Source organism: Apis dorsata, unplaced genomic scaffold (genome assembly GCF_000469605.1).
Source record: "Apis dorsata unplaced genomic scaffold, Apis dorsata 1.3 scaffold_82, whole genome shotgun sequence".
NCBI lineage: Eukaryota > Metazoa > Arthropoda > Insecta > Hymenoptera > Apidae > Apis > Apis dorsata.
In genome coordinates, this window is record NW_006263380.1 from 978,907 (window position 1) to 996,675 (window position 17,769).

General features: G+C 29.0%; 5 protein-coding genes and 1 long non-coding RNA gene across 9 annotated transcripts; 1 reads left to right on the forward strand and 5 right to left on the reverse strand.

Annotated features, from left to right (window-relative positions):
• Nucleotides 1-5,091, reverse strand: LOC102679777 (intraflagellar transport protein 140 homolog). The gene is made up of 6 exons (XM_006610973.2): nt 4,744-5,091; nt 4,417-4,664; nt 4,034-4,352; nt 3,746-3,962; nt 718-3,676; nt 1-636 (listed from the first exon to the last, which is right to left on the reverse strand). The coding sequence occupies exons 1-6, from the start codon at nt 5,005-5,007 to the stop codon at nt 324-326; spliced, it is 4,320 nt and encodes a 1,439-aa protein (XP_006611036.1). The 5' UTR covers nt 5,008-5,091; the 3' UTR covers nt 1-323.
• Nucleotides 5,092-5,392: 301 nt separating this feature from the next.
• LOC102680038 lies at nt 5,393-6,883 on the reverse strand. 3 transcript variants are annotated; one of them, XM_031508270.1, is made up of 3 exons: nt 6,700-6,883; nt 6,438-6,633; nt 5,393-6,067 (listed from the first exon to the last, which is right to left on the reverse strand). In XM_031508270.1, exons 1-3 carry the CDS (start codon nt 6,762-6,764, stop codon nt 5,846-5,848), a joined length of 483 nt encoding a protein of 160 aa, XP_031364130.1. In that variant the 5' UTR covers nt 6,765-6,883; the 3' UTR covers nt 5,393-5,845. The 3 variants fall into 3 exon arrangements, with proteins under 3 accessions (XP_031364130.1, XP_031364129.1, XP_031364131.1); XM_031508269.1 differs by lacking the exon at nt 5,393-6,067 and adding an exon at nt 6,105-6,381; XM_031508271.1 differs by lacking the exon at nt 5,393-6,067 and adding an exon at nt 6,299-6,381 and having other exon boundaries at nt 6,443-6,633.
• On the reverse strand, nt 6,299-7,467 carry LOC116184984 (centrosomal protein of 112 kDa-like). The gene has a single exon (XM_031508272.1). The coding sequence runs from the start codon at nt 7,436-7,438 to the stop codon at nt 7,103-7,105; it is 336 nt and encodes a 111-aa protein (XP_031364132.1). The 5' UTR covers nt 7,439-7,467; the 3' UTR covers nt 6,299-7,102.
• A 152-nt stretch (nt 7,468-7,619) lies between these two features.
• Nucleotides 7,620-10,907, reverse strand: LOC102679900 (hexosaminidase D-like). Its single transcript, XM_006610974.2, has 9 exons — nt 10,780-10,907; nt 10,637-10,691; nt 10,026-10,241; nt 9,592-9,940; nt 9,445-9,519; nt 9,179-9,374; nt 8,837-9,112; nt 8,658-8,744; nt 7,620-8,584 (listed from the first exon to the last, which is right to left on the reverse strand). Exons 1-9 carry the CDS (start codon nt 10,806-10,808, stop codon nt 8,410-8,412), a joined length of 1,458 nt encoding a protein of 485 aa, XP_006611037.1. The 5' UTR covers nt 10,809-10,907; the 3' UTR covers nt 7,620-8,409.
• Nucleotides 10,908-11,259: 352 nt separating this feature from the next.
• LOC102680421 (ubiquitin carboxyl-terminal hydrolase 22) lies at nt 11,260-16,459 on the reverse strand. Of its 2 annotated transcripts, none has more exons than XM_031508268.1 (6): nt 14,841-14,924; nt 14,474-14,606; nt 14,167-14,382; nt 13,668-14,082; nt 13,029-13,595; nt 11,260-12,953 (listed from the first exon to the last, which is right to left on the reverse strand). In XM_031508268.1, the coding sequence occupies exons 1-6, from the start codon at nt 14,919-14,921 to the stop codon at nt 12,896-12,898; spliced, it is 1,470 nt and encodes a 489-aa protein (XP_031364128.1). In that variant the 5' UTR covers nt 14,922-14,924; the 3' UTR covers nt 11,260-12,895. The 2 variants fall into 2 exon arrangements, with proteins under 2 accessions (XP_031364128.1, XP_006611039.1); XM_006610976.2 differs by lacking the exon at nt 14,841-14,924 and adding an exon at nt 15,702-16,459 and having other exon boundaries at nt 11,673-12,953.
• LOC116184985 lies at nt 16,221-16,785 on the forward strand. The gene is made up of 2 exons (XR_004149672.1): nt 16,221-16,522; nt 16,604-16,785. It is a non-coding gene; the product is annotated as an uncharacterized LOC116184985 (long non-coding RNA).
• The last annotated feature ends 984 nt before the right edge of the window (nt 16,786-17,769 follow it).

Sequence of the window (17,769 nt, forward strand, 5' to 3'; positions counted from 1 at the left end):
ATCTAATAAGAAATTAGCAATAAACAAATTGCTGATTAATGTCCAAATTATATTCATTTTTAAACTCTTATTTTCTAAGACATATTAAGGCATTAAGAAATAAGGCTGTTTATGTATAAGTCCGACTAATAAACGTTAAATGGTGATTTTTCTAAACGTGTTATAGATATAAATGTCACATTTTAAATAAAATCTATGCTATATTTTTCAAATTATATCATAAAAATATTGTATAACAATCAGATTATTTTATATACTTAATATCTACGATCACATTTTTGGACGGATTGCATTAATTCAATGCATGTAAATATTTTATATAGTTATTCTCCTAAAAGTTCCTCGATATCGTCTTCTTTATCAGAATTTTCTTCCCGTTGAATTTTCATTTTATACCCAAGTGCTTCTAATACATCGACATTGAAATAATAAGCCAAATTTATGCCTGGTATTAAACGCTTTAATTCTTCTATACTAGCACGTGCTTTATCTGTATCGCCAATATTAATATAATGTTGAGTAATAGTCGCAAATAAATCGCCACGACGAACTGATTGTTCCAAATCTGGTCCTTGAGAATCGAGTAATTGATGCACTTGTTGCATTGCCGCAGCAGTTTCGCCTCTATCAAACAACCTATATAATAATAATTAATAATACTTCATTAATCATAATTTTAATTTCTTTTGCTATATATAAAATAAACTAATACTTTACTTTTTAATATCTAAATAACGTCTGACCACTGCTATCCTATTGTTCACTAAATCTACCGCTCTTTTATGAATATCGAGATCTCTTGGATTTACTACTTTTGCCAAACACCTATTTGCTTGATTCAGAGCATCGAGAGCTTTTTCGTAATTTTGAAACTCGTCAATTTCTACTTGTGCACAAGCAACGTAAAAATTGGCCAGTAAATCCATTGCTTTCCCCTTAGAATAAAAATTAATAATATTTTTTAGTACTTCTGGTTGATTTTGCCAATCTAATGATTGCAAATAATTCCCAGCCATGATATAGATCTCTCTTTGTCTAGAAACTTGAGCGAAGAAACAAATCTTTTCGGTATCACCAGATTTTAATAAGGCTTTCATAGCTCTCAATTTGTTACCAGCTTGAGTAAATTTTTTTGTTGCCAAATGATAATTTCCTTGCTCGAACGCTATTTCACCTATTCTTTCTAATATAGATATTCGCATTTTTTCATGATCTACGTCATTATCAACTTTATCCAAAGTCATTTTTTCAGCTAAATCTTCGCTTAGCAGAATATTGTATTTCTGTATTAATTCCAAAGCTTCCAAATATTTTCTTCCAGTTGCAAGTAGATCTACTGCTTTTTCAATCTGATCATTTTGAACGAAATAATCAGCACATTTTATTATCAAAGCAGGATCAGAATCCGCATTAACATCCATAATAATTAATTGTAAAGCACTATATTGTTTCGTTTTAAAGGCAATATCTAGTGCTTTATGTAATAAACCAGCTTTATGATACAACAAAACCGCTTTATCTGATTGATCATTTTCTTCATAATATTTCGCAACATCTATCTGTGATTGTCTTGAAGCTAATACAGCTAAAGGCCATAATTCCTCGAACATATCATGTTCTTTGCATAATCGAATTGCATTTGTATAAGCCTTGGCAATAGTATAAAAATGAATAGCTTGAGGTATATTATTTTTTGACTCGTAATGTGCCGCTAAATGATATGCAGATGCAGCATGATTTGTTCGTGATACTAATTCACTAACTTCATTTTCTTTATCAAAATAACAAAGCAATCTGGTCATTGCAAGAGTATTTTTAGCTTGCTCGTACAATTTCAATGCCCCTTCCATGTCGCCAGTTGATTCTATATATTGTGCATGCCAATTTTTAATTTCCGGATCGTCGGAATTATTAAGATATGCCAAAAGTTCTCTAGGTCTCACGAATAACATTCTTGGCACTTCAAATCGATGACAATCTGCCTTGGTATACATTTCTATAGCTTCTGCTATTTTACCTTCTTGTTCAAGAGCTTTAGCATAACTGTAATAACTTGTTTTTTCACAAATTTTATTCTCATTTTTTGCTAATTCTATAGCTTCTTTAAACTTATTACGTGCTTCAAAAAGTTTGCCCAATAAATCTAATCGTTTTGCTTCACGGAAAAGACGTTCAGCGTCATTATATAATCCTAATTCAACTGCTAATATTCCTACTTTGGCTTCCAGGTTTAAACTGTTATCATGAATAGCTTCTCTAAGAGCTCTTGCTGCTCGCGCTTGTTTCATATGGCCCAAACATAAAAGAGCCATGTTTAATTGCTTTGTTTTCACACACATCCTCGCCAAGCTTTTCCAGATACCTTCATTTTTAATAGATTTAATCGATTTAAAAGCTTCTTCCATATTAGCAATACTGATATGAAAGCTGAAATCTAAAACAGCTTTTTTCGTAACAGAATCGCATATACCTAATTCTTCAAAATCCCTCATAAGCAATTTTGTTACTTTACTAGTTCTTTTTATTGTTTTTTCAGAATTTAAAATTATGACGTGTGGAGAATGAACACCTAAAACTCTACAATTTTCATCTTTAATTGGCTTTATATCCTGTACAACAATCCCATGATCTGATGTAGCAAACATTGATACCAAAACCACAGTAGTTTTTAAAATATCATAATCATTTTCATTATTTTGTTTGGAATCTCTTGTCTCTAATCTTTGGGCTCGACATACTAATAATCTAGGATCTTCTATGTCCCAATAATGAGCAGTAACTAATCTTCCTTTGCATTTTATAGATAAATCAATATCATCTTCATCTACATTTTTTGATTCTGCAAAATCAAATTCATGTATTTGATCACTTTCTATATCCCAAACATATAAGATTGAACTTGGCATTAAATTTGTCATTGCAACAGTTATAGATACGCAACGACAATCAGCGTTACATCTTGCTTCAATAATTTCAGCAAAATCAGTAATCGCCTCATAAGTTGCCATTGCTCTGGTATGCAACTTTGCCTCACGTTTGCTTAAATCCCAAATTTTTAAAATACCATTTAAAGATGCAACTGTTAAATATTGCCCAGTCAAATCCATAGTAATTGGTTCACCTTCTTCTGGTAATGTAGGTAACATTTGAATAAGAGTACCCTCCATTGATCGTAATTGTATGACTACAGGAGTAAGAATGATTAAAGTATGATCATAAATTAATAATTTTTCAGTGTCACAATTAAAATTTGCAATTAAAGTAGTATTGAAAGATGTATCAATGTGAATTCTATAGATCACAATTTGTCTACCAGAAGCAACAGCAATATATTCTTTATTAATAGCAACAAATTGCACTTGAATATCAGTTTTTAAAGTGTAATTCATCTCATCAAATTCTATTAGAATTTGAGTAGAACTGAGTTGACTAGCACAAACACCATCATTATATGCAGCGCACATTGCTTGTTGATATAATATAAAAACATTAGTAATACAATTCACTGCAAGAAGTGGATTTCTTAGGAAAGAAGCACCCCATGTAAGCTGTTTTACTGTGCCATGAATGCTACAAGATTCTGGAACATGTGGCCAACCATTTTCATCACAATCTGTTTCAATTTTACGTTTCCAAAAATAAATTGTTCCTAAATTAGTTCCAGCAGCTAAGGTACCTATACAATATTATAATTAATAATTAAATAATATATATATTTCTAGATATGTTGTAAATAAATTGCTACCATTATTTTTACAAAAAGATATGCTTGTGCAAATTTCCTGTGGTGTGGCAATGCTTCCAGTAGATGAATCTGGTGGAGATAACACATAACTATCACCACTATGAAGATCCCAACAACGAACGCCTAATTCTCCTGTAAGAATTGCTAAAGTATTTCCTCCTGCCCAACACATTGCTGGACCAGATCGTAATATATCATATCTACTGCTAAGTTTCACCTATATAAAAAATAGTTTTACAAAATTTATATCATATTATAATGAAGTATTAAAAAAACAAATTTAGTTACTTTTGTCAATTCAGTCAATCGGCCTGTAATAGGATCTGTCTGAAAATGTCCTATATTTAAACCTTCTGTCATAACAATTAGAGAATCTCTAGTTTGATGATGCAATATTAATTGTATTGCAACACCATTCGTATTTAGAATCTCTGTACATTGTCCCTGATTATCAACAAAAAATATCACACCACTAGTAGTTCCAATATAAAAGGCATGATTATCTTTTTGTGTTATAATTGTTGCTGGTGCAGCTGTTCTGGGACGCCAAGAGCTGAATATATCTAATGCTCTTTCATCTCCTCCAATTGCAGCTTTTGCTAAACCACTAAAAATCATAAAAAATTTATAATTAATTCTGTCAATAGAAATATAAAATTAATTTTTATTACTTTATATCCGTTATTGATTTTGGTGGAATGGTCTTGAATACTATTTGTACAAAAGAATCTTTTAGCTCATGATGAAACATCATTAACAATTGACCTCTTGAATCAATTTTCCAACCAACTATGGATCCAGCTGAATCTGCAGATACCAATCTTCCTCCATGTTGACTCCATTGCAAAATTATAATAGGATCACGATGTGGTGTAACTACTAAATTAAATTCAGTGCTACCAGTATCACCTGGCCATATCTAAAAGATAATTTATAAAAATAAATTTTTGCTTCTATCATTTTAAAGCATTCTTATAAGAAATTAAAAGATTGCTGACCTGTAATTCTCCATTTTCCCATCCTGCTGCAAGCCATCGTCTTTCTGGATGCCATCCAAGAGCAGTTACTTGAGCTACGGAATGTCTAGGTGATTCTACATCTTGAGTAGGTTCTCCCTGATCATCATAAATTGTTATAAAACCACCTTTATCCTGAGAATATGCAGCTACAGCTAACAAAGGATAATTAACATGCCAAATTGCATGAGTACTTATTGAAGCTGTTTCTGGATTTTGTACTCGCGTATCGAAATAGAGTGACATTATTTCTTAATTTTATTTTTAATATCATTAATATTAAAAAGATTTTTGTATTCATTAGAAATAAATTTTAATATATTTTTCCAATTACATATCAATTATTTTTTAAATTTATTTAGATAAAAAATATTTATTATATAAAGAATATGATATCATTAAGAAATTTGTTATATATATAAATATTAGAAATTTTAATTAAAAAAAAATTCTGTTACTTGACAACTTAGAACTTAGTTGACAACATGTTGTCATGGCAATATGAACGTCTAACTCCATCTTTTGTTCAAACATCATAAGTAAATATCTAGCACCATCTGTTGTTAATTATTAAAAATACTTAAATACTAGAATCGTTTGAAATATGCTTGTAAATACATATTTTTATATCTTTTATTAAGAAGAAACATAATATACAATTGATATAATTGTAATGTACTATAAACTACGCGATTCACTATTCTATAAACTCGAGTTGAATTTCTTCATATTTAATATTTGATCTTCAAGAATAGTTATTTTCTAAAATTTTTAATTTATGTTAATTCTATATAATATCTTATAATATTATTTTCCTTTTAAATAAAATTTATGATACAATACCATGAGATATTCCTGAGTTTTATTTTCAGAAATTGTTTCTGTTTCTGTTAACAGCGTTTTATACTGTTTTTCTAATGCAGAAACAATATTATCCATTTCATTTTGTTTTTTTATATTCAGAGATGTACATAATTCATTTTTTTGTTTTTGCAGTCGCAAATGTAATGTTTTTATTTCCATATCTTTGTTCTATAATATTATAGATAAAATAGAATTAATTTATAATATTCTAATATCTCGTTTAATTTACCTTAATTATATGTGACAATTTTTTTTCATAATCATTCTCAAGTTTCTCTTTTGATTTTTCGAGTTTTGAAATGGCTTTCTTTAAAGCAAAAACTTGAGACATCAAATCTTGATTTTTTTTTTGAGTTTCATAATCCATTTCAGTCCTCATTTTGTTTAATTCTTCTTTCATCATTGTATATTGCTCAATTACGATTGCCTGCAATTTATCTTCCTGAGAAAAATATAATATATATTTAACAATATGTTTAAATCAATAATCATATTAAAATATTTTATTATTTATAAAAAAAATACATCTTTAATCTTCATTTCCAATTTCATTTCTAAATCATGTATCTTCTTAGACAATAATTCAATTTCTTCTTTTCTTTGTGTATCTTTCTCTGATAATTCTATGTCTTTTTTTTCAAGTAAATCTTTTAATTGTAATTCTTTGTGTTTCTCTTTTGTAAATGAATCAAACTGTTCACATATTGTCATTATTTTATCTATCCATTGTTCTTCCATTTCTATATTTTGCTCATTCTTTAAAATATATTTTATGATTTTCATTTTATATAAACAAAGTTTCTACTTCTTACCTTACCATGGTTGATTTGTTCCAATTTTTTAGCTATTACAGCTACACTATGATCCAATGCTTCGTTTTTTATTCGAGCTTCGTGCAATTGTTGTTTTAATTCAGTAAATTGTTCCATTACTATTAAATGATATTCTCGAATAGCATCTTTATAACTTTCATCCACAGAATTTTTCAACTTTTGCATCTCTTTCAGTCTTTAACAATTTAGAAATATTTAAAATCTACTGCTTTATTATTATTATATTTAATTGCATACTAACTTAGCTTTTAAATTAATAACATCAGTAGTTAATTGACTAAGACTTGAAGATAAGTAATTATTCATGTTTCTGTTACGATTTTCTGGATATTCTGACAATTCTCTCCTTAAATATTCATTTTGAGTCTGTAATTCTGCAATAACGGAACTCAGTGCATCAATATGCCGCTCAAAAATTTTTAGTCGACATTTTTTTTACTATACTTTGATTATGAACTTGAATAGTCGGTGAAAGATTCATAGTATGTAAACATTTTTGATTCATATTTATATCCATCATACGATGTTTTAATAATGTTTTATTTCGCTGATGCGTTGACTTTAAACAACTATGATGAGATGTCATGGTATAATCTGATAAGTTACTTACAGATGAACTAATGCAAACCTGTATTACACATTAATTATTCTTTAATTATAATAAATTTCATAAAATCTAATATAGGTACCATATGATACGACTTAGGTAATGGTAAAAGAAATCCATTAGGTGGAGGTCTACTAAATATTCCTCCAATATGTCCCATCTTCAACTGCCTAAATAATTCCGTAAGATATTCGTTTCTTAGGCGACGTTGCGAAGTAACAGAATTTAATTTGTTAAGCCAAATTTTGCATAATTCTGCAGTTTCAATAGATGTTAATGCTAAGACAAAAGGTCTAACACGTGCTAATGTTTCCTTGAAACATTCGTCCAATTTCATAGTTTCTTTTTCATTATACTCACTAATTTTTGGCATGTTCTTTTGTACTTGCTATATTATTTTACTTGCTTAGCCAAAGATATTATTTGAAATTAAGAAAAGACATTTTTTAAACAGATTTTTGCCTTTTAATTCCTCGCCGTTTTTGTTTTTGATTTGGATACAAATACATAGTAGCCATGGATTATTGAAAAAGGTGAAAAATAAATATAAAATATTTTCTTCTGCTTCATATTGAAATTATTTTAGAAATAATTCAAATCGTACAAAACAAAATCACATGTTGTGTAGTTATTACATACATACATATAAGTATTCGAATTCATTATTATTAGTTAATTTTAGTTCTAGTTATACTTCATCTATGTTCAATCTAATATTATGCTTCATAGATATATTAGATCGATATATGCTCTAAAACAAGATTTGTTTAGAACTTTAGTAATAAAAAAGATTCTATGAAATATATTAGGTATTGCATAAAATCTTTTTATAGCTGATCAATATAATTCTTGAAAAATTTTAGACATATTTCTAAATCGAGTACAAAAAATATTTGCACATACTATGAATATAATAAGAAACGTAGATAATTAGAAGCATATGTGGTAAGCACAATAACCACCACAAAAAAATATGGTTATAGTGCTTAATTACATTACAATAATCCTTTCATAGCCAAATATCACAGAACAGCTCACAAAATGACAAAGCTCAGTGACAAAATCATTGTCACAAGTTCATTCCTCCCTAAGCCAAGTATTAAAATAACCATTCCTTCTCTTATAAAATTATATTCTGTACATTATATTCTGTGATATCGTACAGATATCACCTTTTTAATATCTATTTTTACTTCGCTACATCTACTTATAAGATAAAATTTTACAATTTACTAAATATTTTCGTACTTTGTTCATCAGCCTATCGTTTCATATTCGTCACCTGTATTCAAGTTGGTCATTGAGATCTAAAGCAGAAATTCTGCAAAATACTTATTTAAAATACTAAACTCGACTATTTAACTTAATTTGATTCTCTGTAGTTTGTTTTAATTCCATAAGTTTCCCTTTCATGGGCTGAATATTTGTACCTATCCATTCATCAATCATTGATGGAAAGAAAATAGTTTCCATCTGAAATCTTAAATATCCTTCTAAGGAAGATAATTCTAATAATAATCTGTAAAAGATATTTTTGATTTTATAATTGATTTTATATAATTTTTACATTAATGTAAAATAAATCAACTTACTCCGTAAAAGCGGGTACTAAATTTTCTAATTGCATAGGATTTGTATAATTATTTGCGACTTGCCATGGATTCATCCATGTAGATATTCTGTAAAAAAAATATATGATTTTTAACAACAGATATAGAACAGAATATCAGAAGTGAAATATTAGAATCATTTTTTTTTATTTATAACTTACTGTTCACTAGAAACAATATTATGAAATTTAGTTCTAAAATTTAAAAACCATTCTATTCCTACTGCAACTGGCCATCCAGGAAAAAGTAAGTTACTAGGTATTGGTGCAGGTCTAGGTTGTGGTGTTATATGTAAAGGATGATCCATATATCCTAAACATTTTGCCACTTGATTATGAATTTGTTCAGAATAACCATGAAGCCAGACTTTCAAGCATAACGCCAATGATGGTATTGCGGTAGGTAATAATTCGCATAATGTTGCATAATGATCATATCTAAAACAGAAAATTATTTAAAATAAAATAAAATTATTTTTTTAATCATGAATTTAAGAAAGATACCTTGACCATCCTGTAAAGACTGTTCCTCGAAATTCACGAACTTTATTTACATGTATACTCAATTCTTCTAACCATTTCTCATGATTACTTATATGATGTCTTATGATTGGTACATGTTGAGAAGATCCAGTAGCACCTTTAAATGCAGTAGCTGCCCAAATATGAGGAAAAACTGCAGTATATTTATCCCATAAATCTAACAGAAATATTTCTATGTAATTTTATAATGATAAAATATTTACATTTATCAGTAGATAAAATCTTACCATGAGGTAGAGCAAAATTATCTCTAGGATTATAGTGCCAGATCATAGGTTCCACATATTTTCCAATATAATGATCTGAAAGTTGTAGGAAATATTTTTATGAAACAATATGTGACATGGAATAATATGAATAAATTATCGAGATACCGTTCAAAACCTGTAAATCTATTGATCTTAACATATCATCCCATATAATAATCTTTAAATAGGGATATGTTTCTTGTACATATTGTGCAATAGCCAAAACATGTTCCAGGTACAGAGATGGTTTCCCATATTTGCTAGAGGCAGCACGTTTTATACAAACTGAGCAAAGACCTAAATGCCAGACTTCATCTGCACCTATGTGCAAATATTGTATGTCTGGATGAAAACTAACTATTTGTCGAATCAAGGACTTTACCAAAGATAATGTTCTTGGATTAGATGGACAAATTGAGCTTGGAAAGTGCTCCACTTCTCTTAAGGACCTCCATTCATCATGTTTTAAAACAAACTGCAATCATTTTAATATTAATTTCTAATTTTCTAATAAGTTATAATATTATTACAATATTGTTATATTATGTAGTATAAAATACCTCCATATGACCAAATGTTTGTACTAAAGGAACAACAGCTAAACCACAATCTCCTGCAATTTGTAGGATATGTCTGGCTTCTTGAACTGTATATCCACTGATTAAACTGCTTAATCCATTGCTTCCTATATGAGAAAGCTCTCGATTGTATGGGAATGTGTCTTCCCATTCTAACAGAAGTCCAGTGGCACCCCATGTCCTTAATAATGGAAATAACTGCAATATCAATTAAATTTTTATTATTATTCAATTTTTAAAGAAAATTTATAAAGAAAATCAAATAAAAATATATTCAATAAGAAATCACATAAAATAACAACTATATATATAACTATATATATAATTACACACACCACATACACACACATACACACACACACACACACACACACATACTCTCACTCTAAAATTGTAAGGTAATATAACAGCATTTTAGGATGCAAATGTTTATTATAAATGAAAAAATATTGATCGTATGAAAAAACTAATATCGATAACAATTGACATGCTATGAAAAAAGTGGAGTGTCATAACAATTGTCATTTAATGACATTGTTATCAGAAAGAGATACAGAATGTAAACAAAATGATTGTTTATTCGAGTAACAGACCTTTTCAAAATAACAGACTCGCGGTGGGGCACCCTTGAGATCTAAGTGAACTAGCCTACAAAAGAAAGAATAAAGTTCTGTGATGCGACACTTACTCAATTGAAAGTTTTCTGAAAATTTATGTGAACCGATCGGCCGTTTACCTGTGAGAGCCAAACGTCAAGGCGTCCATCTTTCCTCCATTACTACAACGTTAATTGAAGAAACTATAATATTAGATTTTAATTAACATTTCGAGTTAAGGAAATTCTAACAAATATTTTTTGATTCTCTGTTATTCTCTGGATTCTTTTATTTTTTTCTTGCTTATATTTATTACACATTTTTTTTAATTTTATATGCGCAAGTCAAGATTTAAATTTGAATTTTAATTATTTCATGATATAAATATAAAATTTGTTAAAAAAATCTTTTTTAATTTTAATTCAACAAATAATTTATGATAAAAGATAAATTTTGCAATATTTGTATAATATAAATATACATTATTTCGCAATCATGATAGGATTGTATGATAGATGATAAACTTATCTGCATGTTTAATATTTGATATAGGCGATAACAAAATTTTAATCGAAGTATGCAATAATATAAAGGAACGGATTAATTAAAAATAATTTCTCGACGAAATATAACTTTATTTCTGTATACATTTACTTCAGCCTTATACAAAATGTTACAACTGCACATGTAATATGAACTTTCAAACGTATGATACTATTGGTCGTGATAGATCATAAGAATAGACGTCCAGTGCAGTTATTATAATGCATATAATGATAAAATTTTATGACGTCTACTTTTTATTTTTTCTTGTTTATTGATAAATTTCTCCCGAACTTTCTAAATAAAATTAAGCTTTTTGTTGCCTTTATACGTAATTATACATTGAAACCTTCTAGTGATCTTGACAAACAACAGAAGATTATATATTCTTATTACGTACATATAAATGAATCATTTTTGATTAAAATATTAATCAATTGACACAATACAAAATATATATTTAACTCATTCTCTCTTACACATTATTTTCAAAGATTGTTCTAATTTATTTTTGGAACATTACGAATAATTTCGTTAATGAACACAATAATAAAAACCCATCACAAAATAGGGGATTACAGCACAAATTACGAACTACAAGTGTACACAAACACTTGGCACTTTTTGCAGAAATTGCCATAAAGAAAATTAACATAATATTATTAAAAGCTTTATAATCCTTTCTAATTTTTTCATTTGAAATTTCTTAAGGTTTAAAGTTCTCTTCACTTTATTATTTAAAAAAAAAAAAAAATAAAATGGGCAACCAGAAAAAGAAATTTGTCAAATAGTGTTTTTTTTTTATTATACACAGTCGTGCGAAATAATTCGCCTTGTATACGGATAATATTATTATCCTTCTTTTTGCTATATGTTATTTCGTTTGTACAAAATTGAATCACCAAAGGATGATTGACACGACGAATCATATGAATAAAATGGTTTTTTTTTACTGAAGATCGAACTTATTAATTAAAGTACTTTTGAATCGTGTGATCCATCCTTGGTGTCTCATGTATACAAGTGTCAGGGCAGGAATATAATAACAGTCAGCGATATACAAAAATGCGATCGGTCATTTAAAAAAATTGAGCTAATCTTAAAATTACACTTATGTTACTTTAGGACACGAATAGAGAAATCGATCACCATATGTGCCAGCCTAGATTTCGTCAAACGCAATAAACACAACGGTGAAAACAAAAAATGAAAAATAAGAGAACGAAGACAATTCTTTTACATTTTCACTTTTCGATAATTAAAAATATCGTTTAACATCATGACAAATATCTATGCTAACAGAGCGACATCCGGTCGATCTTTACTATTCTTTTAAACAGTGATTAGTTTCTAATTTATTCTTGTTTTTAATCATACGACCAAAGCATAATAATATAGTCATTTATTAAATTCTCTTCTCTAATTTATCGGAAAGTCTCTGTTCATATAACCGGTTAATAACAATATTATTTCAAACGAAAGTTCGAAATTCCATTTTTGAGGTCTTCATTTCTTTAGTCTTATTTCCTCTTGCATAAATTATGCATAGCTTACCGACAAGCGAATTCGCATGAGTCGGATGAAACATATGAAACAGTTTCCAGAAGGGAATTAACTGTTTACAAAGTTCTCTTTTTTAAAATACTAAAGAAAACTTAAATCTATCACCCATGATTCATTGTGATAAATAAATTAATTACACAATCTAACGTTTTACACCTTGGTATTTCGACCATACTCCAAAATTTGTTTATGATAAAAAAGGAGATACCTGAAAAGGAAAGGTTTTTTCACTGGATCCTTGGTAATGATACTGATGGCATTGTGATCAATGCCATAAACTCACCCTTCGCTAGTCAAGACATCTTTTAATCTTGCTCTTGTAATTAAATGATCGTCACATTTAAACCATTGATCTCTTTGCTGCCGTATAAAGGCAGTATAGTGTCCAGTCTCCAAAGAACCTTCATGATTTATTACCGCAAATAGAGAATATCTATTGTCGCTGAATGCCATATCTTCTCCATTCTTTGGTAGTCCATCTATCATTGCACTGTTATTGTTACCATTTCGTCTATGAGACATGAATGGAGTCATGTCTAATTGTTCTGGAAACGATATGAAGGTAGAAATCTTCTTGTCCTGTATACTAGAGTGTTCAAATCGTTTTAAGTGAAAGCTGGCCACAATAGGTAGTTGCTTCATTGTTAATTGCTTAGTGCTTTCTTGATACGTCTGACAATTACTACATTTTATTTTTGCGCTAGATCCCAAATGCTCTGCACGCGTGAACCTTTCCAAACAATCTAATAACGAGGTAGGAGGACCAGAACTATCGGAACCTGATGCACTAGCCGCTGGACCCAAATCCAAAGATATATCCCAAAATGGATCTATCGTCGTAGATACTCCGCTAAAAAATTATTACATCAATATCTTTTATAATATAAACCATAGTATATTATATTGTGCATTTTGATCATACTTGCATGCTTGACAAACTACATCACTTTGAAGTCCACCAGTAAAGATTTGATCAATGATACAATTACAGTGATGTGGATTATCTTTTATTAAGATTGGTGCTGCTTCACAATGCCTATGCAGAACATCGAGTGTAGCAATAAAGAATTCATGAGCATCCTGTTGTTCGTAACCTGCCAAATGTCTAGCATGTGTCCAGATCAAATGGAGAAGCTTGTGAAGCGTCAGTGGTGCTTTGCTACCAGAATAAAATTCCTGAAAAAGATGAGACACTTCACAGACCAGGCAGCGTGTTGGCTGTGGGCAGTGATGACGATCAGCAAGAAAATAATCTCTTAATAGAGGCGTGTGTATGAGTGCCTGTACAATGCAGTTCATGAAACATGTACTACCAAGATTTATAAGTCCTCTTAAACCTATAAATGTAATGTATAGATTAACATATGTTAAATTTTTATTCACAATATAAATAATATTTCACATATATTTTTATGTCTTACCTATGGTAGAATTTTCGACCACACGTCTTCTGCGTGGATGTTTTCTTAATAATTCTGCTTCTATTTGTGTTGGTTCCCATGCTCTGTAAAATTCTCCAAAACTCAATGATTTTGCAGATTCACTCCATTGTGCTTTAGCAACTCCTAACAGTTCTCTATCATATACATAATCTCCACATTGGAAGCACAAAATATTTCCATAACAAAGATCAACAGCTACAATATAAAATATATGTTATAAAAATGTATGTTTTTTAAATATATTACTTAATTCAATTCATATAACATATAATTTATTAATAATTACCTAAAAAATGCTTTTTTGTTTTTGCATGTTCTTGTATATGACCTTTTACATAGCAGCCAAAGAATATACAATGAAGACAAGAATGTAGGCGATCTTTATATGTCTTACATGTATGACATAAACAACTAACAGCCTAAAAATATAGAAATCATATATTTATTGCATCATATAAAAAAGATAAAAAATTGTATAAAACAAAAATGTTCAAAGATTAGATAAAAGAATTGTTCGAGAAAGTTAGTTATCATGTACATTTATTTTATATAAAAAATAATAAAAACATAAAAAATTATCATAATTAAATTATATATAGCCAGATGCAAATATTTACTGATCCAACGGTACTAGAATCATAAATCTATAATACCGTTACTTTACGTGAGTTATAAATCTGGCAAAACTTTATACCGACAGAGTAATTGTATACGGCGGCCATTTTTAAATTCATTTTCGCAGATAAATCGTTCATGAAAACAATATATATTCAGATAAATCATCGTCAATAAATCATCAAAAATATCATTTATATTTATTATCATCGAAATTTATGAAATTCATTTCATTTAATTTTTCTAATATATCATTTTTTCAAAAATTATTTTATAAAAACGTTTTTCAATCGATTTACTTCGCATCATAGAAATATCTCAAAGATGATATAAATATTTGAAGAAGAATGGAAAAATATGATTTTGTTTAATCATTGATTAATAAAATAAGCATTAAATTTTGTAATATTTTCAAAATACTACTGTTATATTAAACAAAATACAAAAAAAATTATACATATAAATACAATAATAAAATATTAAATTCGTTGTTAACAAATCATGTCTGTACACAAAATTAAATACGTGAAAAGATAAAAAACATTACTTTTAAAATACAGTAAACAATACATATATGCGCATTTACAGATGTAGTTGTCATTCTGGCTAGAATTTGCATAGCCTATGACTTAAGATCGCGAGTAGCATTACGAACGACAAAGAAAGAGAATGATTTCGTGACTTAAGAAATTGCGAAAATTTTTGGCAATTTCTCATTTTTTCATATCGCTTATTTTATTATTAATTAAACGAATACAATACGTAAAATAAGATTATATAATAGAAAATGAAAAATAAATAAAATAGTATGATGTAGAAAGCAGAAGTGAAAACGAAAGAAAGAGAGAGACAAAGACAGAACCTTGACCACGAATCACGTAAGAAAAAGATAGTCACACCTTTCTTACGCGTGCTTCGGTCGACGTGCTGGTCACAAAATAGGAGTGTATCACTTTGTACGGCTGGATACCCTTGGCTGCTTTGAAATTATTCAAGTGTATGCAGCCATGGTCGCTCATCTCAGGTTGGCGTGAGCGACGCTGCCGTGTCTCCTTCTCTTCACCCTGATAGTAACCGTGCACAAACTTTGATGCTCGCCGGTCTTCTTCAAAGCTAACCACCGGGACGATGACCACGTCGAACAAAGATCTAACCACCGACACGACGCAGACAATAGATCGCCGACGACGGGCACGATTACGTGGAGCAGTTGCTTGACGGCGGCAGCAGCAGCGACGACGACGATGAAGACGACGGAGGCTACTCTGTGCGGGGCGTAGCACGCTGGCCTTGGTAGGAGCGCGCGTGTCGTTGACATGGAAAACCGCGTGAGCCTTGGAAAAAAAGAGCGCAAGGGTTGCCCGTGCAGTATCGTAGTCAGTCGATTGCTGTCACACCGATCTGTCCCTCGATGGTTAAGGACAGATAGTTGAGGGGAAGAGAGGAGAGGCAAGAGGATTAAGATACAAACGCGCAACCGAAAGAAACAAATTTGATATTTCTTTTCAGTAGCAAAAATGGGTAAATCACTAATGTTTAAACGCTTTAAGTTTTTCTGGGGAAAACACCACTTTAATTTTTACAAGTTTCCGTACCCACGTTTTTGACACACGGGTGCTCACAGACACCAACCGGTCACTGCAAGCGCCGCCGGTACAAGCCAGCCCCTCTTTACCCCCACCATCAATTGTAGAACGTTCTCAGGGACGACATTTTTAGGGTGCTAAAAACTTTTTAATTTTTAATTCTTATTTCATTTTTCATCTTTAAATGAAATTATAGAAAATATAATGTATTATAGATGCTCAATAATTATTAAATTGAGAATATATCAATGAAGTTTAATGAGATTTCATAATATTACTTAACTTTATAAAATGTTTTATGATTGGTGGATTATATATGATTTCGAGAATCGAAATTTGGAATAATCGGATATCGAAACAACAGATTTCTACCAATAAAGTTATTTACTTTTATATAATAACTCGCGATTGGTTGTCAAGATTTATCTTTTTGAATTTTACGATTTAAAATCATCTATCGTTTTAAACAATCATTTTCGTTAAGTGCTTCATAAAGTAAAAAATTGATTTAGAGAAGATTTTTACTAAAATTAATTGAGAAATAGTATAAAAAAAGACAAAATGCAAGTAAGTCAATATAATATATTTATTATCGTATCATTATGTTGTGTTAATAAATATATATGTAAATAACTTGCAATAGTATTAATGATAGTAAAATTCTATTTTTCATGATTCTTGATAAAAAAAGATTTTAGAAATTTAATAGTTTATAAGAAAAGTTATTTTATTTTGATATATTTTTTATAATTTGATATTTGTAAAATGTAAAAAATTATTCTAAATTTCTTGCTTTTATATTCTAATTCTTGCTTTTTAGGACTATAAAATTGCATACGTTCCTGAAGTCTTCGCTTTCCTAACCCCTCTTACCCCAAAGTAACAGCTGCGCACAGTATAAGTATATACATCCCTTTGAAATCACATTCCCAGTAGCTTGCAAAAGATCATTAACTGATAATTCCTTCATTGTGTGACACATTCAGATTTAATGCTATTTTATAGCTTTATTGTCTATCAATGATGCTATACCAATCAGATAAAATTTTAATCAAATCTTAGTTTTCTAACCTCAAACATGATCAATAATTTATAATCTCTTAATTTATAATCTCTTACGATTATTTTTTTTTAGAAAATATTTATTTTTTCTATTAAAAATATTTTATAGATTTTTTTAAAAGATTTTTTATAAAAAAAATAATTTTTATAAATATATTATTAAATTAATATTTTAATTATTTTTAAAAAAAACATATATTAATTAAATATTATAAAAAAAGAAATAATTTAATATTCAATATTGTTAATTTTTTTTGCATGTTTTTATCTTAAAAATTTTCTTTATTTCGATTTCATATCTACTTTTATCGATTGTACC